Here is a 23,477-nt window from a genome sequence, read left to right as displayed (position 1 = left end):
TGGCAGCTGGCCGGATATACCAAGTTCCAACAGGCGATAAGCCGCGGGTCTCAGTTCATCCACCGCTGGGCGTAAATAGTGACGGCTTGCTGCCTCTATCGTCGTATGTTGGTGGATCGGCTTTCAGCCATGCCTGGGTGCTTAATGATTCAGACAAGTATATCTAGGCGAGCGCGTGGCCTGCCTTCTCGGCGTCCTCACAGCATCCGATTAACAGGGCGTGCGCGTCCGCGGCTAGGGATGAACTTGACAAAGTCCGAACGGTCGTCTCCAATCCTGTCGACCTGAAGCCCTGGTTTGTAATAAGAAATGAGTGGCATTAAGTTACCATGCGCACCTGAGAAAAAGGGATGAGCGACGGAAAATACAAACAGCCCAAATCCGTTGGAGTTGGGAGGCGACTGACGGTCTGACCTTGGGTAAGCCATCAATCGACCTCGGCACGCTGTGCAGATCCGCCGACATCCCGGTCTGTGGAGCTCTGCAAGCGGGCCGCCGACCCATGAGAAATCGACTTTGAAGGCTTCGTCCACGTTGTTTTCGGTCGTTGAAGCCCGGTGTGGCCGTTGCTGGAGGGGCCCTGGCTCGCTAGCCAACACGTCATTCCGCTTGTTGGTGCACTAAAAGCAGTCCAGGTACGAAGTACCCGATTTAGTCGGGAAGGAGAGAAGAAGAAGAAAAAAGTTGCCGACGAGAGTGGATCCACCTGCCTTGCACAACTGCGAATAGAGTTTTATGCAATCCCGTTCGTCTTGTGATTCAAACTTCAGTTGGAAGGGCCTGCGACCTGCCATCGCAAACCTGACAAGAGTCTATATCCGGACGAGGGGCATTCTGCTCCTGCAGTCCACTCTTGGCATCAGTCTGGATTCCGTCTTCAAGCCCTTGCGCCGAGACACAGACACGACACGCCCAAACTCCGAATCAAACGATGACTCTGCTTACGAGATGACGGCTTTGCAATCACCATCCGCCTGCTGCAATCTGTGCGGCGCATTCGCGATGTCAGACAGGCGGCGGCTAAGGCTTGCGCTAGCCCGCGACACCAGTCGCATCGACTCACAAACTGCGCCCGACACGGAGATAACCACTCGGTCAATTGCTGTCCCCGGCCAGCCACGTCCGACCCTCCGTGTCATGCAGTCATGGACGACGACCTGAAGAATTGTGCACGCGGAAGCCATCCCGTTCGGGTGGGCTTGCATCGGTGGAGCCCCCTTCCCATGACCCCCTGCAATCCCGCCCCGATGGAGACACTCCATTGTGATACGAGCACCGACAAAGGGTGAAGAGGGCGAAGGCCATGGAACGACCATTGGAAATCTCCACTGCGGCCACCCGCTTGGTACGCAGTATATAGAACATACGCCGTCCCAGTTCTCCGGGATTCAGATCTCGCTCTAGATCTATCGCCCATCTTCCCCGACCTGGAACACCAGAGTTCGATAACGACATCCTCGACGATCGTCATACAAGCACAGTCCAGGCCGTTCAACATCGCGATATAAGCTTATCAGACCACCCGTGCTACCGGATCACCACGAGGCCGCCACGAGTGCCGCTACCACCAGCTCGTCCGACCCCAGACTCCATCATAATGGTGTCAACGCCACACTCTTCGTCATCTTCAATGACGGCAACAGAGGCCGATGTCGAGGCTCAGAAGCCCGCCAGCAAGGCCAACTACTTCCACCTTCTCTTCGACCAGGCCGGCGTCACCCCGGCCGTTGTCGACCGCAAGTACCCCGGCGAGGGCACCCTTGAGTCTCCCTTCGTCGTCGATTTCCTCCCCGAGGATCCTCACAACCCCCAAACATTCGCCACGTCGAAGAAGTGGACGTACACCATCCTGCAGGCCATCGCGACTTTCGCCGTTGCGTTCGTAAGTACAGCTTACTCTGGCGGCATTGCTGAGGTCATTCGCACCTTCGGCGTCTCTACTGAGATCGGCATCTTGGGTGTCTCACTCTTCGTTGTTGGTTTCGCTGTTGGCCCCTTGCTGTGGGCTCCCCTGTCTGAGCTGTATGGCCGTCAATACCTGTTCATCGGCACTTACATCTGCCTCACTGCCTTTAACGCTGGTGCTGCCGGCGCTCAGAACATCGAGACGCTCATCATCCTGCGTTTCTTCGCCGGTGCCTTTGGCTCTTCGCCCCTGACCAACGCTGGTGGTGTTATTGCCGACATGTTCAGCGCCTCGGAGCGTGGTCTGGCTACTGCCATCTTCGCTGCAGCCCCTTTCCTTGGTCCTTCAGTTGGTAAGTATGATTCATCCGAACTTGTCCCGTTGCAGCTCGAACTAACATGTTCAGGTCCCATTGTTGGTGGCTTCCTTGGTGCCGCCGAGGGCTTCCGCTGGATTGAAGGCCTGATGGCCATCTTCACCGGTGTCCTCCTTTTCGTTGTCGGCCTTACCGTCCCCGAGACCTACGCCCCCGTCCTCCTCCGTCGCCGCGCCGAGAAGCTCGAGAAGATGACTGGCAAGCACTACGTCTCCAAGTACGAGGCTCACCAGCCCCGCAAGACCGTTGCACAGCAGTTCAAGGTCGCCCTTTCTCGCCCCTGGATTCTCCTCTTCAAGGAGCCCATCGTCCTTCTTACCGCCATCTACATGGCTATCGTCTACGGCACACTGTACATGCTCTTCGCCGCCTTCCCCATCGTCTTCCAGCGCGGCCGTGGCTGGTCTCCCGGTGTCGGTGGCCTCGCTTTCCTCGGTGTTGCCGTGGGCATGATCGCTGCTGTTATCTACACCGGTTTCGATAACCGCCGCTACGCCAAGGCTGCTAAGGCCGCCGGCGGTTTTGCTCCCCCTGAGGCCCGTCTCCCGCCTTCCATGGTCGGTGGCTGCCTCCTTCCCATCGGTCTTTTCTGGTTCGCTTGGACCAACGGCCCCGAGATCCACTGGATTGTCTCCATCATCGCCTCCGGCTTCTTCGCCGCCGGCCTCGTCCTGGTCTTCCTGTCTCTACTCAACTACCTCGTTGACTCGTACGTCGTCTTCGCCGCCTCTGTCCTGGCCGCCAACTCCGTCATGCGTTCCCTCTTCGGCGCTGCCTTCCCGCTTTTCACCACTCAGATGTACGAGAACCTCGGCATCCACTGGGCCTCGTCAATCCCCGCCTTCCTCTCTCTTGCCTGCTTGCCCTTCCCCTTCCTCTTCTACAAGTACGGCCACATCATTCGTGCCAAGTGTTCGTTTGCTGCGGAAGCCGCCGCTGTCTTGGAGCGCATGCGCAAGACCCATGAGGAGGTCAACGAGGATGAGGCTATGGAGGAGGAGCAGGAGATGAAGCGTGAGCGCACCCTTGAGCGCCAACGCACCAAGGAGCAGCGCCAGCGCGCCAAGTCCAATGCCGCTGCCCCTGGCGGCGTCTTGTCCGAAGCGAAGGCTGAGGATGAGAAGGCCGCCCCCACGGCGTAGGCTCAAAATCCTTGACGCAACCACACTTTCCTCATAATCACGGTTACCAAAAATGTATAGATGGTGGGATAAATGATGATACCCGGAGACGTATATATGTCGATTTCACGGCATGACTAGCATTGGCGAGGAGTTATTTTTGGCATCATTTATCGGAACACTATCACGGCGGCTTCAAGAGCCTCATGCAACTCATCATATACCAGATAGACCTTTCATGTATAATCCTAGTAATAAAGTCTATGGACTCAAGCCTCGTTTTCTCTCCCCTGTGACTTCATGCCGAGATCTCACAATTCATCTCTCTCCCGGCCCCCAATCTTGATCTTCAACCCCGGAATGTTCTTGACCTTGAGGTTGCTCGACCCCACGATCCTCACGTTCGCGCCCCCGGCCTTTTCCTCCTTCGGCTCCTCCTGCCCCGCCGGCGTCCACGCCTTCACCCTTCCCTGCCACACGTCGAGTCCCCACCCCTGCAGCTCCTTCGGCGTGAACCCTTTGTCCTTGGGATAGCGGTACACTCGCCCGTTGGACAGCTGGTGGACCGCGCCGGCGGGGTACCCGTCCCTTGCGGGGTCGAGGCCGAGTTTGCCGGGTAGGTCGGGGAAGTAGGCCGGGTCGACGGTCACGCTCGTCAGGGAGGCGTACTGGGACTTTGCAAAGGAGGATAGCTGCGCGCGGATGGAGGCACGGGTTGCAGCTGAGGGGTGGAAGATGTAGACCATCGGCCAGCCGCGCTTGGGGATGTTAGCAGCATGTTTATGGATATGGGTGGGAGGGGGTTTAGATACCTTGAGCAAGCGCTCGTGGGTGGCGCGTGATAGATCCGTAATGAGCGGGCGCGAGGCCTCAGTGAGCCATGCTTCCAGACCGTCGGGCGAGGAGGAGGTGTGTGTGCTCGCGTCGTCGCGCTTGCGGCAGACGACCTTTGAGTCTGCAGCCTGCGTTTCGACGACGCCGAAGGTGAATTCCGTCCAGTGCTTTTTCGCCATGTCCTCGAAAGCCTCCCGGAGAGATGTTTCCGAGGGTTGCAGGTGCGCGATGCAGACGAAGTCGTCTACGTCTTTGAATCCATCTGCCTCTTCCGGGCTCACATGCACAGGAATCTGGGAGGAGCGTTTGGCTCGGTCGGTGAAGCGAAGGATTCTAGCTGCGGTCAGTGAGGGAATTCTAAAGCATGCGAGAAAGGGGTCTTACTCATCGGCGGTCTGCGGCCCGGCATAGGCGGCCACGTGCTCGGGTCCGCGGTAAAGATGGATCTCGGGGATCGTCTCGGGAGGGGGGGTCGGGCATCTGGAATCGTTGGGGCAGTTGGCGACCCATTCCAGGGGAACCTTAGTCTTGGAGCGGACGGTGTCCCATTCTTGAGCGAGGGCTTTCCTGGTTCCTTGGGATTCCTGTTGGATGGTTTGAGTTGGATGCTAGGGCTTGGAGGGATTTGGGACTTCTGGGTCATGGGATGAAGTTACTTTGACAACTGCGATTGAGTTTAGTGTGATGATGCGAAGATCGGGTTGGGATGAACTCACATGCGACCAGTCTGAGGCCGGGGGCGGGTTCTGCAAGCGGTGCTTGGTCTTTGGCGTAGGTTCCGGAAGCTAGCAGCGACAGCCAGATGCAGAGAGTGAAAAGTGTAGAATAAATCATGTCGCGGCCTTTCATGTGAAATTTTAGTGAGCTGCGAGAAGAAACAATCAGGTTGCGAGAAGAAGGTTGATGGGATTGGGGAGATGGTGGGAACATCTTCGACAACCCCTGTCCTCTCTCAGACAGGGGTATTCTCCTTAGTCAGGGGCCCGTAGTTGAGGTCACATCGCATGAAACGTCGCTTTTGCCAAGTTGGGAAGTCCAGCTAGTGCTTGACGTCTATTACCCTGACGAATATCCGACCAGTAGTGATAGCAGTGATGACAGCAACGCTGATGGAAGCTGGTGACTAGGTGGTTGTTGCCATGGCATTACAGAACTGTACTTGTCCAAGACTTGATGGACTGCCAGACCAACGAATTTGTCGAAGGCTTGGATGCCGGGCTGTAGCCGAGAAAGAGAGCGGCCACGGTAATCTTGGACAGCGCCGAATCGTTGAGCCACATCGTTAGATGGGGTTAAAAGATCGCTTCTCTGTCAAGCACAAAAGGTTGACTGAAATTGTACTTGTTAGCCACGCGGGCTAAGTTGTAGAGTCGCTCGACCGGAATGAGTGCCTGTTGAAGCTCGTCTTGTGGCGAAGGCACAACATGGTGAAATACAAGTCGTTAGCATGGTCGTCGTCGCCGTTGATGACATGTTTACGTGAGCGATAACTGTGGCTGGTCCTTCGGTTCGTCGATATATGAGAGGCTGTCCCATAATAGCGGGGAACGGCCGGGAGACCGTGGGTAGGTATCGGCTGTTGATTTGAAGCCTGTGAATGCTTTTACCATCACGAATCGACATGAGTATGTCCCTGGCAGGATAAATTTCGGTGATTGGCTCCATGGGCACCATATGTATATCGCTTTGAATCATGCCGGTGGTTGTTGATGGTAATGCTGTCGATATAAGTATTGTTGCAGGGAAGTTTCGTCAGAAGACACGCAGTGAAGAAGAACCATATATAAAGGGATAACCACAAGCTACTGCCTGGATTTCATCGTCCCCGTCGATCGGCTTTCTGGTAGGTATTCCGATACTAGGAGCTCCAATCACACATTCCACCTTCAGCCTCAACGCCATCTTCCTGAAAGAATACCGGAAAGCACCAGAAGAAAACACAGGGCAGGGACGAAAAGAGAGAGAGGGACAGAGACGAAGACAGAGACAAAAAGCAAGGGGCGCGGCTATCTGCCAGGATCCTGTGATGAGGAGCCAGAGTAGAGGTGGCCTTTCGCAATGTAACCATAAACCGTCCGGCGATCTTTAAGCGGTGCTTTCTTTAATTCGAGGGTATCGCGATCATATTGCTGTGCTACCATTATTATTACACTAGTCAAACCCAGCCCATTCCTCCTCATCTTCACTATCCTCGGAGCTGTCGCTGTCATCCTCACTCTCTTCCTGACTCTGTTCCTCCTCCTTTTCCTGAGCCGGTTCATCGTCGTCCTCGGCCAACGAGACCGGCTCACCAGTGCTCTTCAGCACCGGCATTCCCGTCAAGTCCCTAATAATCTTCCCCTCGTCATCTCTCACGTAAGGACCGTCCTCCTCCACCATATCCACGTCCCCATCCCTCTCAAAAGCAGCGACAAAGAAACCCATCACTCCGTGCCCATCGCCCTTGTACGTCCGTATACAGGCCTCCGCAGCCGTTTTGTCCCCACCACACGCCTCGGGAAGCCCGCGAACAGGCCACTCCTTCATCCCGCGGACCTGCTTCTCTCTGACCAGAACCCTCCATCCGCGCTCCTTAGCGACCTTGGACTCGAGGGCCTTCATCACCACGCCCTCGTTCTCTTCAGCGTGGATCGAGCAGGTCGAGTACGTGATCTTCTTCGCGGAGGGGAACCTCATCGCGTGCAGGAGCAACGTCAGCTGGAACCCAGCGAGAGAATTCAACCTCTTCTGCAGCTCCTGCTCGGACTGAATCTCCACCGCGTTGCCGTCGTCGTCCACCATCACCTGCTTCGCCTCGTCCTTCTCCTCCCGTTTTCGTTTCTTAACATCAGGCTTCGCGCCCTTTGTCTTCCCCTTCGAGCCGCCCGGCCCCGAAACCTCTGGCAAATGCAACTCGGGCATCGAGTCCCGGCCCACGATACCGCTCCCCGAACAACTCGGGTCCAGCAACAGCGCGCCGACATCCTTGTACGTTTCCGCCTGCGGATCGACCTCCAAAAAGTCCTGCCCGAGCCCAATCTTCGTCGTCCCTCTGCTCCCCGCGATCCTGACCATCTTCTCCAGCGTCTGCGCCCTCTTCGGGTCCCTCTCGAACGCGAAGATGGTCTGCTTCGCCGCCCCCTGCTCCAGCTGGTGGCCCTTCATCACCGCCGCCAGATGCGTCGTCTTGTTCCCCGGCGCCGCGCACGAGTCGATCACGTCGCCGTCCTGCGGGTGCGGGTCCAGCAGGTACGCCGGGAAGCACGACGCCTTGTCCTGCAGGATGACGTCGCCGTTCTGGTACGCCGTCGACTTGGTGACGTCCGTGCCGGGGCTGGTGGCCAGCAGGTTCGGGACGTGCGGGTCGATGAAGACCGCTTTCGCGCTCGACGCCGTGACGTCCGCGATGGAAAACACTCGCTCGAAGCCCTTGAACGTCGTCTCCAGCTGCGTCTCGACGTCGCTCTTGAGGTGGTTCACCCGGATCCAGCGGGGGTGTCTGCCCTCCGGGTCCGCGTTGGCGTTGACGTCCGCGCGCAGGGCGTCGAGAGAGGGCATCCGACGCCGCAGACGCGCGCGCGTGAGCTCCGAGGTGAGGCGCGCCTTGTGCCTCTCGATGGTCTGTCTGAGGCCGTGTGATTGCGGGAGTGCGATGCCGCCTTTGGCGAGCAGGAAGTCGTGGGCGAGCAGTAGGGATAAGATTGGGGTGAGCTGTGACGGGTTAGTGAGTTCTCAAGATGAGTGAGCGCCGGGCTTTTCTACCTTGCGCTCATGGCGAAGCAAGTCCGCCGCCTCGATGACCTCCTTAAGCACGCCGCTCCATTTGCACGTCTCGAATGCCAGGGCGTACACCTGCGCGGTCGGCGACTTGAGCCCCTTCTTGCGAAAGACGCGACTCTTGAGGCTGCCGCCGTGGTCAGGGCTGGCCGAGAGGATCTCGGCCGTCTCGTGGTACAGCGACATTGTTCCCCTTCTGTACTCGTTTATATAGCAATTTCAATTAGTACAAGTGAGATGAGAAAAGAAATATTGAATCGCCCGTCCGGTGTGGTGCATTTCAATGCCTCGGTGAGTGATTGTGGAGCTTGCTCGGCCGTCGTTGAAGAGAATTTGCGGTTCGGAGAATTTTTGCGGGGACCGGGCGGGTGGAGACGACGGGGGATTGGACGCGCGACGAGTGTTTCCCGGCGCATGCCCATCGACTTTGTCACTTTAAGCTGATTTAATTGGGGGAAGATCCGGTGAAAGATTCTGGATCAGAATATTGATTCAGAAGATAGAAGAATTGTGTCTTGGGGCTGCATGAAAGGAAATGAGGTGAAATTCCTCCCAGTAACCTTGATTGGACCGCCATGGCGGGATGCACTTGGTAAGGTCACTCATCTCACGTAATTGACCACGACATTCCATGCGAACCATGATGTAAGTAGTCCATATGGTGACGCTCCAAAAGCAAGCAATTGATGGAAATCGTTTCTGGTTGAAATGTCTATCTGACTACCAGAGCGAAGAGGCCAGCGCCTCTATCCATTTGTGTCCCTTTCAAAACCCCTTCCCAAATGCGGCCCTTTCAGGCCGAACAAGAATCGAAATATATGTGTCCCCGGTGTGAGGTATGTATGTAAATCTGTTTCATCATCTTCGTCAAATCCAACGACGCAAAGTCAAAAAAGCAAACGGAAAGCCTCCGAGTGAAGTCCATTTTCCAAAGCCTGACCGAAATCCCCGCCCAGTGTTCGTTTCCAACCAGAAACCCTTGGTATAAGATCTGAAACTCCCGAATTTCCCAACACAGGCCCTAGAATGTCTAATGAAAAGAAGTTTGGTACAGGCGCAAACCAAAGAGGTGCGCGAAGGTGGAAAACTCCGTCTGTGTTGATTGGCCACTTAGTGGTGGTTGCTGTGGCGGCGGCGCATGTGCTCGTGAACATGGCGACGGGCCTTCTTGTAGCCGTCGCTGTTATTGTTCGCAGGGGTAGCGGCGGCCTGGGAGTCCTCGCTGGCAGTGACCGTGACGGTCTTCCAAACAGTCTTGGTGCTGCGGGTGCAAGAGCCCGTGTTGGACTTGACAGCATCACCGAGAGGGTTTGTGGGAGCGACGGCAGGAATTGACGCCTGGGCTGCCTTGGAAGTGACGGCCGCACTGCTGACCTCCTTCTCGGGGGCTTGCTGGACGGGAAGCTGGGATGCGACGGCAGTGGCCGAAGCCGCCGGAACGGCTTCCTGCTTCACAGCGCCGCTGGAAGCAACAGCCTTAGCGGAAGCGGCAGAGGAAGCTGCGGCAGAAGGCTTGGCGGACGCGGCGGCAGATGCAGAGGTGCCGCCAGAGGAAGGCTTAGCAACGATGCCACCGGTGAGTCCGCCAACGACATCGCCGAAGGTCCAGCCGCCAAGAGGGTTGTTTCCTGGGAGAGCGTCCAAGATGCCGTCGGTCTTCTCATCAATGGGAGAGGGAATGGTGCAGTCCTTGTTGGTGTTGAGACCCTTGAGCAGACCGGGGCACTTGTCCATACCGCTGGAGCCAGCGTTGCAGTTGTCGATAATCTGCTGCAGAACATCGGTATCCCAGGCAGCAATGAAGTCGGCGTGAGAGCTGTAGCCAGAAACATCACCGTTGGACAGGACAAAAGGCTGGGTGCCCTGGCCCGGAGTCCAGCGGTCGGAGAACTTTGGGGTGTTCCAGTAGACCTCGAAGAACATGTGGGGAACGTGGATGTAGCCGGCAGGGCAGTTGGCACGACGCTTGTCCGTGGCATCCTTGTTGGAGGGCCAAGTCATGCTGTTCTCATAGTCGTCGAGGGCCTTGTTGGGGTTGTAGCAGGAAGGCATGTGGATGTCGGCACGAAGGGGAGAAGCGTAGCCGTCGCAGTTCTGGTCAGGGAAACCAACACCAGAGCCCTGGTTGTTGGGGTCAACGATACCAGCGGTAGATCCATCAGAGTTCGTGGGGTAAGAGGCGGGGTTGTAGTTGGATCTAGGGCAGGTCCACTGTACTGGCTGGACGGGGCCGTCGGCGGGCTCGAGATTCTGCTTGCCGCCAGTAGAGGGAACCACTCTAGTAGTGGTGTTACCGCTGACGATCTGAAGACCCTTGGGGAAGGCCTTGATCTCATCGTCGGTACCCTCGAAGCTGCAGATACTGTCAGCACAGTTCCTCAAACTCCAGACGCGGCACTTACAAGTAGTAGACGTTGACGTAGAACATCTCAACCGGCTCGAACTTCTTGGTTTTGGGGTCCTGGAAGTAAAGCCAAGGGAACCAGTAGGCACTGTTGTCACCAGCAATCATGGCATTGGAGCACTTGGACTGGGCCAGTGTGTCACCGGTAGCTGACATGCCAAAGTTGCTTCCTCCCATGACACCGTGAACGTGCGAGGCAGGCTGTCCGGGGGAGACGATGGGATCAACACGGGTGCGGACGAGCTCCTTGCCGTTGAAGCGGAGGACGGCGAATGTGCGGTCGCTTGACTTGGAGCCGGCCGAGGCGGTGCCAGCGAGGGCGGCCAGGGTGGCGGCGGCGGCGGAAAACTTCATGTTTGCGTTTGTTTTGTGTGATGAGAATTGGTCGAGGTGAAGTTCAACTAGATGAGTGAAGAAGAGGTCGTCGCTGGGACTTTTGGGCGTTGAGTAGAGACTGTGGATGCTGATACCGGAGCACCTTCGAAGAGAACGATATATCGCTCAGATGTGATTGTGACTCGGATGAGCGTGTAAGACACTGTGAGTGAGAGAGTGAATGAATCAGACGGATCAAAGACGATGTCTGGGTGTTGTAATGAGAGTGGTGCCAAGCAAGCTCAGCGTTAGTTTTGAAAAGGAATGATGATGAAAGGAGAGAAGAAATGCCCAGCAAGTACGACAGGGAAATGTAGTGGAATGGGAGGTGAGGTCGGGAGTGTAGATCAGGGTTGAAGGAGGCGGACGGGGAAGTATTATAATCGGAGGGCATCTTGGGACGGGGACACACGGACAGGGTGGATGGCAGTTGGCAGCCTACGGCCCAGGCATCCTGACCTCACCTCCAGCTCACCTCTCGCCGCGCGGAAGAGGCCCGGGGGGCAGGAAGACGCTAGTCTAGAGCCCAGGCGCGCTCAGCCGTGACGCCATGGAGTGTTCTGGGTAGTGCGGCCTGGGAAAAACGGCGATGGATGCCCACAGGACCGCAGGGCGAGGACGGGGGCACGGGGAACGATGAGGTGGTGTGGGCGTGGTTGTAAGTCTGCCGGGGGCCGGGGAGGCAACGCATCTTGGCGGGAGACCAGCGAGATGGGAAGGACTGCGGGTGTTTGGCTGGGCTGAGTACCGAGTGCTAATATGGCCCGCCTCCGTCCCCTGGTGATAGACTTTAAACATGGGATGAACGACAGGGACGAACCCTTGAGCTTCAGAGTGCGTCGAGGTTCCTTCACTCCTGTGCAGCTATTTTCGAGTACATTTACTCAGCTTATCCTGCCATTATTATCCACAACCAAGAAGCAGAATATGCATTAGTGGCATCAACATCAAGGAAAAAAGAACGGGGAAACAAAGTTGTTTAGGTGGCTTCCCACCACCAGAGAAACGGCAGACGGCTGGAGAGAAGAAACAAACGCTGCAAGCCCCTGGATACCAGACCCCCGCTCCTCCTCTGGCCGGGCGTTTTCCTCTCTGCAGACTGCAACTGCAGCTGTGCTGCACACTTACAAACGGGAAACCGCCCAGACTTGAAAAGGAGGCCGCGGGAGTGCACAAAAGTTGAGATGGTGTGCTGCAAGACCTGTTCCTGCATAGTGCATACGAAGGAGGCACCCTCATTGGCCATATTTGCGTCTAGCTGCCATTTTTTGTGCAGGTCCCGGGTTGGATTGTCGTCCAGTGTGACGCCGGACGAACTTAGCAGCATGACTCGCCCCTGAGTGTGAGTTCTTTTTTTGCTAGCGCTGTGCCGCGCCGAGTGGCGGCCAGTCAGCTTCAACCAGGTTGAATCAGCGCCTTGGAAGAAGCGACTGCCACCTTGGCTCAGTAACCCGCGAGGCCAGGCGGCAAGAGGTAAGCATACTGCTTTGGCAGCGACGGGTGCCCGTTGGTGGCGTAGACGGTTGACATTGGAAACGACAAGCGCTCCGTCCGTCTGGAAAAGCTAGCAGCAGTTTGGCCGAAGCGCATGGCAACCAGAAAAACCATTGATCCCGACTGTTCCATGGCATCTGGCAGTATTCGTATTTCAGGGGCAACAGAAGCCGAGGGGCCACCAAGAAATGACGTTCTGGCGGGCTGTCACGGTCTCTCATCTAATCCGCCATGTCTTTGCCCGTCCATCGAGAGGCTGACGGATTTGATGATGTGGACATTGCCAATACGGTCGTCGACGGGAATGACGAGGTTGCGGCGGGGGTGACGGGATCTCGGCTAGGATGACGGGCGGTGGAAATAGGGTGAAGCAGCAGCCGTTTGTCGCTGTTTTCTTCAGCCAGGTGAGACGGAACAAGAGAAGATACGGTGCTCACTCAATCGAGCCCCGAAATGCCCAAAAGCGAGTCGAAGCAGCAGTGACAGCTCTCCCTGGACTCAGAATGGACCTCAGAATGGAAAGTGAAGGGGTTGAGGGGTCGAGGGGGCGAGCAAACAGGAAAGAAGAGGAAGGGCCGGCCGCTATGCTAACCTTAATCCAGGCAAGTGGTTCCTGGGCTGGCGGGTCCACTTGCGCAGGGGCTTCCCCATGCCATCTGGTACGTACCTTCGTTGATTGCAGTTCAGGGCTTCTACACGTGTAGGAAGAGAAACTGGAAAGAACAATCCAGATGATGGACGACAGTCGCTAACACCTGCCATCCGCTGAATAGTTGCGGTGGCAGGAGCACAGTTTGGATGTTCTCACCACCTGGCAGTCACGTCGAAGACAACCTCTTCTCTTTCCAGTGTCATTCTTCTCCGTCACCCACCACAGCCTGCAAACAATCCCTTTCTTGCCCCGGTGAGGAATCCTCTTGTCTCGGCTGCTCTTGGCCCGGGAAAGACTTTTCTAGCTGCATAACTGCTTGTGCACTCATAGCTGCCCGCTTTGGTCGCACGACACTCGATTGGATTCAAAATTCCAACGATACCAACCAGGAGAACAATCCCATTCATTTTTGCAAGTGGATGGTGACCCAATAGTCTGTTTCCATTCCAATCCTTGGGCCTTTGCGAGGTCATTCGACTGAAGGAGAACACCGATGGATTCGCTCTGGTGGGGTTCACCAAAGAGTCCAGACCTTCGCCGATATCTCCCACGGAGGCTGGAGGATCTGTCTTGAACCCTGCCATGACAGATTGCACAGGCCCGACTCAATGGTCAATGGATTTTGAAGGACCACTGAGTCGCATAGCCAGCCGCCGGTGGGGTTTCAGAACGTCTCATCCCGGCGCTCATCCCGTGTCTGTCTACCCACGTTTTCAACTAAACATTCACGGAACCTCCAGCGAATCACGCTTCGTCGAGCCGCCACCGTTCCATTGGTCAAGCCCCGACGGGGAGATCAACCTCTACCTCCGAATGTGACCTCGTTACATCGTCTCCCTGTCCATTGCATCGGGATTCCTTTTCATCAGCTGCAGCGCCAACTGACCACATTCAGCGACACGGAAACTTGACGGCTTTTGAAACCGCCACAACACATGCCTCTCAGGGGCGTTGCGGCCGCGGCCGCCTGCCCGGAGATCATTCTCATGGCACTTGATAAATGGCTTGCCATCCTCTAGGTCCTCCCGTGACTGCCGCTTGCCAGTCTAGGTCGTTGTCGACCTCGAAGCCATCCGCACACCAAAGTTCCCTCAAGTCGACCAAATGATGGCTGTCAGATGCGGCTGGCGCCAACCTCCAATGTGAAGTGGTTGGGTGGCTGCGGAAGCATCACGGCTGGTCACGTCTGCATCTTCGTTTGCTTCCCTTGACAAGAGGCTTTCGTATGGCTGAAACCGCGGACAGGTTTGCGCCTCCGATTCTAGAGTCGTGACGTGGAAGCTCTCTAGACCAGTCATCTCAAGCATCGTGGCCATGTTGCCGTTTGGTCAGGCTGGGAAAAGTCAGGAACACAACTCTTGCTTCGATCAGCCTCCATACTCTGACTCTGAATCCTAGCAACATTCCCTTCATCTACAACGGCGCACTTGCGCCCTTTGCTCGATTTAGGTCTCGTTTTGCAACGCCTCATTCCAACGCTCGCCAATCCCTCGCCAATCCTTGCTTACCCGGACTTCGGTCGAGTGTCCTTCTGTCTTCCCAAGACTTCGGTCGGAGACAGTCTCACCGTTTTTGGTCAATTGTTCTTCGGCCAGGGCAATTGTCACCGGACGTCGTCATGGAGTTCCTCAACGGACTTCCCGGGTACCACTCACCGCCGTCAACATCACTGCCCATGCTCTTACTCCTCAGCACTGCCACCGTCTGTTTATTTCCATGTCATTCAGCCTCCGCTTATACGGTCGGCGTCGGGGGCTCGCGAGCGCCCCAATGGCTCTTTTCGCACGTTCATATTGCCAAGCAACCAGAGGGCCTGGTTTGGATGAGTAAGGCCAAGAGCGGACGCGAAATGAACGACAATAGGGCACAACAAGATGCCTCGACGTTGAAATCCATTTAAGCATACCCTGCTCTCTGGGCGACCGTCATGCGATTCATGCTTGCTCACCTTTTGTGAAGCCCGTGAGGGTGTACCCCTGTCGCATTCAAGGGCGGAAAACCACAGACTGGCGCGCGCTTCAGAAACGCCGGGCTCACAACAGTGGCCCGCCCAATCAAACAGATGACGAATACCGGTCAAGATCAGAATGCGTGGCTTCTCATATGAAACACATTGTTTTCACCTTCTGGGAAACAACAATGTTCAGTTTTGTTTGCACAGATACGTGGGTGCGGGCAGCCCTCCCGTCAGCCAAAGACCGAAGCCACCAGCCATGCAACCGCTACGCTCGCTTACATCACCATGCACCAATTCTCGGCGAACGGCAGTTTTCATGCAAATTTGCCGAACTTTCTTATTCCTGTCAGAACATGCGAAGATCCTTTGGACGAGCAAACTAACAAGATTCATTTATGAGATGATTGCTGCCCGCTTTGCGATAGTGCTTTCCCGCAGGGACGGATCGACGGCGGCGCGCACGATACCGAGCCCAGTCCAGCCGGGAACGCCATCCAATCTTAAGCCATGTGTCGCCCCTCGACCATCTAGAATCCCTCGTCTGAGCAAGCGCAGCCGATCATGTCACCGCGGCTTGTTGATCCGGGGGAGCTCAGCCGGGTATCTCTCACGGAACCGAACCGTCACCGACATCAGAGCATCTTCCGTGCCCATCAGTGCCGACTAACCTACCATCAGCTCCTCATTAGCGTGGAAAAAAGTCTCTCAGCTGGTGCTGCCTCCTCCCCCGTCAGACAGAGTCAATGTCCCTACATCAGTGTGCCCTTATCGCGCCCCTTACAGCATCGCGACCCGGAACGGCGTAGCACGCAAAAAGCTTCGCTCGTGTGCGTGCCGAGCGTCCGGATCGCGGTCTTCGGGGCTAGGGCTGACAGACATGGGCCCGCGCGGGTGATGTTGGTGTTCGAATGACGGTTACGTGCGTCTCGCTCTGTTGGACCCGTGTGTCTCCGAATGTCTAGGACGGTGGAAGTCAGCAGTTTCAATAATTTTCCACGGCACGAGACACGCTGGGTCGACAATTGTTCGAAACTGACACACCCCGTACTCTTGTATTTCCCCTCATGTCTTGGGGGATGAGCCAATCGTAGTTGACGGAATGATCTGTCAAGCTCCGATGCGTTACACGGCAATATACTTGCTGAGGAATCAGACGGCCGAGGCGTTGTCGCGTTTGAAGCTGCGGCCAGCGAAGAATTCTAGTAGGCGACACCATTTGTCTCGTTTTAGATTTATCAAGTGCTCATGGAAGTGGTTGAGATCACCTTGTATTGCTACACTGCTATCTAGGAAAAGCCGACCTCGTCGACTTTCTGTCGTCGTGAGAGTAGTCGTGAGAGTACCCAGACATGAAAACCTCCTGCCGAACCCATGCCATTTTTAGTAACTAAACCCACATATTCACTTGAGGCTCACACAGCTAGTCCTTCTCCCGACCTGGATCCTTTCTCTCTCTCTCTGTCTCCTTGATAGCTTCAATCCGACAAAGTGTGACCCAGCTCCTTTTCAGCGTCCTGCATATACTCCACCACCGTCTTAGCATCTCCCCGGATAAGCTCGTGATCTCTGTCATCTCCCTTGCTCAATTGCTCCAGCCTCTCGATCCAGAAGCCCCATCGTTGCAGACACATCATCGGGGGACCATGATACAATGGTCCTGGTTCTTCGTAGTCCATCGAATCCTCCTTCGGATGTTCCGCACCAACGTTTTCCAGTGCCCATCTGAGAAGAGGTTTGGAAGCCAGACGCATCGACCACTCACAGGCGATAGACATCCGACACTCAGCAATGTCAATATCTGGGCTGATCTCCTCCTCGAGGGCCGATCTCATGGCATTCATGGCATGATGATGAGGTCCGCCAATCGCACTTGCCAGACACAGGCCTCCGAAACTGTTCAATTGCTCCCAGGCAAGTCTACTTTCCCAGGTGAGCTTCGTGTATCCCGTGGTCGGATCTGAGAGTAAGTCAGTGATTACTTCCCAAAAGTAAAGCAACTCAGAGGTGGCATACCAGAACAAAAAGCAGCATCCATGCAGTATGAAAACATGGGAAGATCCTTCCACAGACGCCTTTCCTCCTGCAGGGCCGTTTCTCGTCAGTATCGATGAAGCATAGAGAAGATCTTGAAAGAAAATAACTTACACTACCAATCTTCACGTATCCCCTCGCTTGGCGATGCAACGATGAAACAACCCAAAACATCGAATACACGCTCCTGAAATCACCAAATCGAGCGATGTCAATGAGGATTTCCCACAGCGTCCACAGCCAGTCTTTGACCTCTTCCTCCTGATCGCTAGGCGGGCAAAGACTGTCAATCTTCGCGGCGGCTTCCTCCGAAGATTTTGTATGGATAGACGCAACGGCGGTAGCCAACACGTCGATGATGGCACGCTGTTGCTCAGAGAAGTCTCGGTTTTGGAATCTTTTGATTCTGTACACAGGGTTCGAGTTCGGGATCATTTTGTCGTCTGCATCTTCGTCTGACTGGTGTTCTGCGGCAGTGTGGAATGAGGCGTTGTCGTCATTCAATGCGTCGGATACAGTCGTCAAGTCCTCAGTGACCACCGGAGGAGCTCCTGTTGGCAGATCTGAGTCGCTGCACCGACCAGACGAGAGACCAAGAGCGGCTTCAAAATCCTCGCTGGATTGCGACTTGGGTCTGTCTGAATATTCGATTGTGGGGTCGGCGTCGATTGTTTTGGAGAGATTGACGTTAAAGAGACCCTTGCGCTTCCCATTTCTTGAGCCAGTATCATAATTGGCGTCAACGGGTCCTCCAAACAGCGAGCGAGAAGATCCAGCATCGCACCACGCCTTGGTGTCAGAGGTGATGCTTCGGTCGATGGACACAAGCAATCCTGGAAAATTTTCACTGTATCGAAATCCAGGTGGAGGCGAGGGCTGAGGAGGGAGAGTAATCTGGGCAGTGGAAGGTTGGTTTGCAGAAGCCTTTGAGGTAGACTCAAGAGCAGGTCGAGTAGATTGCTGAAGTCCATCGTCGGCTTCCGGTTCAATGGCGATGTCAGCGAGCATTTTCGTCAGCTTTGCTTCGTCGCCTGTTGCGGATTCGGGAGAGGGATCTGTCATAGGCTCAGTCGCGGACTCGCTAGTATGCTCCTTGACGCTGTCCGGCGCGACCTCTGGCGCAACGTCTGTCGGGGGGTCAATCTTGGAGTTCATGCTGTCGTCCGGGACAAAAGTCTTCGTCTTCTTGGTTGTACGATCGTGCCGCGAGAAGAGCAAGGAGGAAAAATTGAGAGAGCAATGCGAAGGGGAAGGGGAATGTGAAAAGTCGAGGTGGTTGAGGGAGCGAGTTGGTGAAAGAAGGAAAGAAAACAAGACGGTTGAGGGTAGGTGCTGAAATAATTATCAGGCTTGATCACAGCTGATCTGAAAGCAAGCTGACCGCCCCGCTTGTTCTTTGCGGGTGCCCTTCCACGGGCGACCCTGCCACGTGACCCGTTTGTCGCAACTTCACCTCAAAGATCACCCGACCGCCCAGTGAATTAAGCACACCCATCAGGCGAATGTATTGCCATGGCAGATACGGTTTGTTGACTTTGGGCCTGTCCTCCGGTACAACGATTGAACGACCCTACCTACGGTGCAAGTACCGTCGTCGATCGATGTGGGTCCTGATCATGAAGCTATTCCCAAAATCCGGGTATGTGAAGTAAACAGAGCAACTGCCCATGTGGCAGGTACTCAACAGAAATCGTGATGGCCCTTGGAAGCTCTTATTATTTGGTGTTTTGAAAGTGTGTGTATTTTGCCTCACCCGCATCACCTCACGCGTTGCTACGTGGTTGCTTGGGAGGTTGATGCCTCAGGGGATGGGCTTCGTCTGATGATACACCGCGCTAAAAAGGGGGTACCGCAAGTGAATACAGAGACGAGGCCTCAGGCTTTGATCGCGTCAGAGTGATCGCGTCTCAAGGCCTTCACCATATAAAGACGTCAGAGTATCCCTCCCCCTTTCAAGCCCACCAACCCTACCCTTCTCGCGATCTTTCCCTCTGACTCCTCTTGACGAGAACCTCAAACCTTGGTGATTGCGATCTGCAATTACAATTCACACTGTCTTCTCACAAACTACCCCTATCATCGAAGACGTGACCATGTCTCTCAGTCTGTCTCGTCTGCAGACCAGAGGAAGCGCCTCCAACAACTCGCGCCCGACAACTCCTCCCAATGCCCCAATGACATGGGCCTCCGTCGTCTCGCCCAGGGCTGGCCGCCCGGTCAACCACTCCGAGAAATCCTTCGTGAGCCGCGTGGCCCGCCAAGAAGAGGCCGACATAGAAGCCGAAAGGGCCCAGAGACGCAAGTCTCACGACTCTTACGTACATCAGTCCCTCTCCTCCATGTTGCATGCCTATGAAAACCAACTGACTTTACTTCAAAGTACTTCGCCCATTGCGAAGACGAGCCTCAATACGACCATCTAAATGCCGCAGACATCCGCCGCCAAGTTCGACAGGCGCCTTCAGAACACTACTCTCGCGGCCTCTACCCACACGAGTACGGCAACAAGCCTCCCCTCCCTCTGCAAGCAGAGCCAAGGTGGTCGGAGTTTCCGATGAAGCCTAGCCCTTCCAAGGGTGACCGCGGAAACAACTACACTGGCGGCAACCCCGGTCCCGTCCGAGCAATCTACAACGACGACAATCGCGAGGTGTTCGATGTGGCGTATCACGACAAGACGCGTCCTGGCCGCAAGTCGAAGAACGGGAAGTCTTAGGAGAGCCACCCGTTTTCGCTGGCGACGTACCGTCCCGCCTTCCACAACCCAAAGCCTTGAAGCTTGCAGCTATTGGATCAAAGATGAGCAATGTCATTTTATGAGAATCAGCGAGTTTGCGTGGACACAGCTTCTTTCTTGGTAAGCGCGATATCCCTTGTCCTAGACGATGTTGCTTCCATCGCTAACACCTTTGTCAGATTACAAGCGAGGCGCATTGCGGTGCTTGATTGAGAACATCACGAAGGATTGCAGATTGGATGGCAGGTTCTCGAAGATGCAGACAGGCCACTGGTTCATCAAGCCAGAGGAGCATGAAGCAAACGCGTGGCGGAGAGCTGGATTTGGATGGATAATGACTTTACGTGGTGGGCTGGGGATAATGAGACATGGATGATATTCTTTTGAGTTGCATTGGTTGTGCTGATCTGACGGTGCCATGGCATCGAAGTTGGGGCGTTTTGGCATTGGTTTCGTCGTTCTGCACTTGGCTTGCAGATTGGGCTTTATGAGCAAAAAATACCCACAGCGATAGAAGCTCTTAGTTGTGCTGTTTTCCAGAAATCAAGTTTGTTCTGCTCCTGATGAAAACGCTCGTCCTTGTGGGATTCCACAGCGTGGTAACACAATGCTTTCTATTTCCAAACAGACCGTAGACCTTTGAGTCGCGCTGGATCAATGCCAACTACTAGCCTATGATAACTTTTCTGCAGGCTTGGGGAGCAGTTCATGCTGACAATAAACGACGCACACGCTTCTCGACGTTTCTTATCGTCTTCGCGGCCTGAAGTGCCATTTCCCGCGTGTCTTCTTCCAATACAGACGCCTCCTTCCCAAGCATCTCCAGACGTTCAATCCAGAAGCCCCATCTCTGCAGACACATGGTCGCAGGTCCGCCGTACAATGGGCCTGCTTCCAAATATGATGGCGAGGCCCTGGCGACTTTCGCACGACCAGGGTTCTCCAGCGCCCACCGTAGAAGAAACTTGTCGGCGTGCTTGATCCAAAGGCAAGCGACCTGTATCCTGCAGTCTGCAAACCCCGGCAACGTATTCACATCCTCCTCAAGGGCTGTACGCAATGCTATGATAGCTTGGTCGTAGTCACTGGCGAGACCTGAGCGCATCAGTCGAGCCGCAAAGCAGCTGATGTTCTTCCAGCTCTGGACGTCTGCGGGGTCAAGCTTTTCTGCTCCCAGTTTGCTGGTTGGGTCTGTATTGGACATGATTCAGAATCATTCTTCGACATGGCATAAAAGGTAGAACTTACCATTTTCCCAGTACTCGTGAAAAGCGATTGGGAAGACGGGTAGATCTCTCCACACGCGTAGATCGCTCTAAAAGCATAATCAGCTGATGTACAACTTCAGAATATTGCAGGGGCAGCCTACGCCCCAGACGTCCATCATCCCTTTGGCACACTGCACCAACTCCTCAAGGATGCGGATACAACCCTCTTGTACTGTGTCTTTCGATCCAATATCTGCAACGATGTCAAGCATAACGAGCCAGACCATGTACATCCAATTGTTGGCCTCTCCAGTTCGGTTCAAGGGAGGGCAGAGATCGTTGAGCTGGTGCGCGGCCTCTTTTGCGGCTTCTGGAGTGGCGGCGGAAATTCCGCGAGCGAACAAGTTGAGGACCGCAATATGTTTTGAGGTGATGTCCTTACCATCGAGGTCGTAGCTTTGCAGGATCTTGTCCTGAATCTCGAGCTCGAAAGCAGCAATTTTTGCGGGCGAGGTCTCGCTATCGACTTCTTCAGAAGCTGGACCATGAGTCTCGATCTCCGCACTAGGCGCAATTGGCAACTGCGTCGTGCTTCTTGCCTCGTCTTCTGTCGCAGGTTCTCCATTTAGCTTCGTGGAGCGTTCTGCTCGAACTTTGGCGTCTGCTTGCGCGTCCCGTTCCATCGCTGACTCTGTTTGATTTGGACTCTGTGCTCCAGTCTGAGTATTGATGGATTGTGCGACGCACGGTCCCTCTATAATGATTGACTTGAGTGGATGATGAGATGCTGTGTTATAATAAGACGTCCAAAACACGAACACGCGTGTGGGAGTTGGAAGATATGGGCAAAAGGTGGAGCGCCAGAGTATCTGCGACTAGGTGAATACGGAAAGTGCGAGAGGTGAAGGTGAATTGGCGTACCGGAGCAAGGAAGGAGGTGGTGATGTGAGGAGGAAGTCACTCGCCCCGCCTGCTTCTTCCTTTAAGCACCTAACAGCCTCACTTTCTATCCGTGTGGCTCAGTTTGCAAAGCTTTTGATACACGAATCAACTTTCGCTTCTAGTAAGTAGCAAATAAGTAAAGACAAAACTCCGTGAATTTAACTGAGTCACTGGTTATGGTCATGACGAAAGTGAAGTATCGTCAAGTCCTCAGACAACATCCGTATGATGTTTACAGACACTTGATGCCCCCTGAGTCACCTGTGACATCCATACATTATCTGGATCTTTGATCTAGGAATGCACAGAGTTATCATACTATGCGTGGAATATTGTCACTACTCTTGACTTGTTGACGTCTTCGACTGACGTGTTTGAGACACGCCCAACCTTACAGAGGAAGCATCCACTTCACAGTGATGGCTTTTCAGATATATTCGAAGCAAATTTGTCTGAAGATGATATTCACTTGGTATCCCTTTGGATGATGCGCGCCAGGATATAAGCAATAGCAATATCATCCTCGCGCAGACGGCGACACGAGGTGAGTGAATTCTTAAACCCCATCCACTTCAACGCTGGGAAAGAAAATTCGAAAATAAAATCCCTTGGATTTCTCCCGAGTGAACACTCTCTCTACTCTCAGTCGACATTGGTATGATCCCAACTGCTCTCGCCATACTATCTCAGGAGTTTTCTCGGCGTCTGGGTGGTGTAAGTCTTCCTGCATGTCCACTTTGCGCTGAGCCATCTTGAAATCTTCCCTCACTCTCTATATGTCTCTCGATAACACTGATTATCTCGCAGGTACAGTACTTGAGAAGGAACAATACTCAAGATGAGCTACTCGTCTAACCGTCACCACTTCAGAAGTGGCACCGGTTCCTCGACGTCCTCGCAGACGGAAGTCAGGACTTCGCGTCGGCAAACCGCGATTATTGATGTCGAGGACCAGCGTGAGATTCACCGCTGGACGTATGAACCTCGTCAGGAGGGGGATTACCTCGACGAGCAAGATCTCGAGCACCGCCGCCGTCGAAGCCCGACCCCGTCTCATGTGAGTGATCCGCCGGTACTTCACGTCCTAGCTGAACGTAACCCTGTCATTATTTCGCAGTACGAGACCGACTGTGAAAACCCCGAGTACAGGTTTCTTCTCGCCTCAGATGTCAGACGTCAGGTCCGCCAGGCTCCTTCGTACCATGGTGGAAATCGCGGCTATCCCCATCAGTACTTCAATCGCGAGAGACTCCCTGTCCGATCCGAAGCTCCTCGCTACGAGCATCCCATCATGCCAAGTCCGGGTGAGGGTAGAGAGCTCGACAACTGGAGACCTGGACTTATACCGGGACCCGTCAGGGCGATCTATAACGAAGATGACCGCACCGTCTTCGAGGTGGGATACCACGAGCGTAGTGCCGCACCAAGTGGACCGCACGTCGGTGCGAGACAGAGTAATACCCCGTTTAGGCTCGCCAGGTACCATCCAACTGTTGACTACAGGGATGAAGATGAGAACAGGCGCTCGTAAGTTCGGCATTGATTTTGCTCAGTATACATCTTTTCGTGTCTTTCGGTGTCTCGCTTGTCGGCCATGGTTGAGAAGCATGGACGTAGAGAAGAGGTCTTCATTCCCACAGACCGGGGGTATCTCTGGATGATTTTGTTACATAGCATAGCGCAC

At 54.8% G+C, this 23,477-nt stretch overlaps 8 protein-coding genes across 8 annotated transcripts; 3 read left to right on the top strand and 5 right to left on the bottom strand.

Moving 5' to 3' along the window:
• Positions 1-1,630: 1,630 nt before the first annotated feature.
• COL26b_004244 (uncharacterized protein) lies at positions 1,631-3,424 on the top strand (the record flags this gene model as incomplete). Its single annotated transcript, XM_053177124.1, has 2 exons — positions 1,631-2,258; positions 2,313-3,424. 2 exons carry the CDS (start codon positions 1,631-1,633, stop codon positions 3,422-3,424), a joined length of 1,740 nt encoding a protein of 579 aa, XP_053038960.1.
• Positions 3,425-3,714: 290 nt separating this feature from the next.
• Positions 3,715-5,071, bottom strand: COL26b_004243 (uncharacterized protein; the record flags this gene model as incomplete). Its single annotated transcript, XM_053177123.1, has 4 exons — positions 3,715-4,570; positions 4,622-4,821; positions 4,894-4,901; positions 4,954-5,071. 4 exons carry the CDS (start codon positions 5,069-5,071, stop codon positions 3,715-3,717), a joined length of 1,182 nt encoding a protein of 393 aa, XP_053038959.1.
• Positions 5,072-6,388: 1,317 nt separating this feature from the next.
• COL26b_004242 (uncharacterized protein) lies at positions 6,389-8,179 on the bottom strand (the record flags this gene model as incomplete). Its single annotated transcript, XM_053177122.1, has 2 exons — positions 6,389-7,927; positions 7,979-8,179. The coding sequence occupies 2 exons, from the start codon at positions 8,177-8,179 to the stop codon at positions 6,389-6,391; spliced, it is 1,740 nt and encodes a 579-aa protein (XP_053038958.1).
• A 924-nt stretch (positions 8,180-9,103) lies between these two features.
• On the bottom strand, positions 9,104-10,751 carry COL26b_004241 (uncharacterized protein; the record flags this gene model as incomplete). The annotated part of the gene is made up of 2 exons (XM_053177121.1): positions 9,104-10,346; positions 10,396-10,751. 2 exons carry the CDS (start codon positions 10,749-10,751, stop codon positions 9,104-9,106), a joined length of 1,599 nt encoding a protein of 532 aa, XP_053038957.1.
• Positions 10,752-16,350: 5,599 nt separating this feature from the next.
• COL26b_004240 (uncharacterized protein) lies at positions 16,351-18,061 on the bottom strand (the record flags this gene model as incomplete). Its single annotated transcript, XM_053177120.1, has 2 exons — positions 16,351-16,832; positions 17,104-18,061. The coding sequence occupies 2 exons, from the start codon at positions 18,059-18,061 to the stop codon at positions 16,351-16,353; spliced, it is 1,440 nt and encodes a 479-aa protein (XP_053038956.1).
• Positions 18,062-18,999: 938 nt separating this feature from the next.
• Positions 19,000-19,622, top strand: COL26b_004239 (uncharacterized protein; the record flags this gene model as incomplete). Its single annotated transcript, XM_053177119.1, has 2 exons — positions 19,000-19,224; positions 19,287-19,622. 2 exons carry the CDS (start codon positions 19,000-19,002, stop codon positions 19,620-19,622), a joined length of 561 nt encoding a protein of 186 aa, XP_053038955.1.
• A 1,348-nt stretch (positions 19,623-20,970) lies between these two features.
• On the bottom strand, positions 20,971-21,534 carry COL26b_004238 (uncharacterized protein; the record flags this gene model as incomplete). Its single annotated transcript, XM_053177118.1, has 1 exon — positions 20,971-21,534. One exon carries the CDS (start codon positions 21,532-21,534, stop codon positions 20,971-20,973), a length of 564 nt encoding a protein of 187 aa, XP_053038954.1.
• Positions 21,535-22,631: 1,097 nt separating this feature from the next.
• COL26b_004237 (uncharacterized protein) lies at positions 22,632-23,324 on the top strand (the record flags this gene model as incomplete). The annotated part of the gene is made up of 1 exon (XM_053177117.1): positions 22,632-23,324. The coding sequence occupies one exon, from the start codon at positions 22,632-22,634 to the stop codon at positions 23,322-23,324; it is 693 nt and encodes a 230-aa protein (XP_053038953.1).
• Between the last annotated feature and the right edge of the window lie 153 nt (positions 23,325-23,477).

This window comes from Colletotrichum chrysophilum, assembly GCF_026319265.1.
Source record: "Colletotrichum chrysophilum strain AFK26 chromosome Unknown scaffold_25, whole genome shotgun sequence".
Classification (NCBI taxonomy): Eukaryota; Fungi; Ascomycota; class Sordariomycetes; order Glomerellales; family Glomerellaceae; genus Colletotrichum; species Colletotrichum chrysophilum.
Note: the sequence above shows the minus strand (reverse complement) of the source record. Positions and strands in the feature narration are given on the sequence as shown.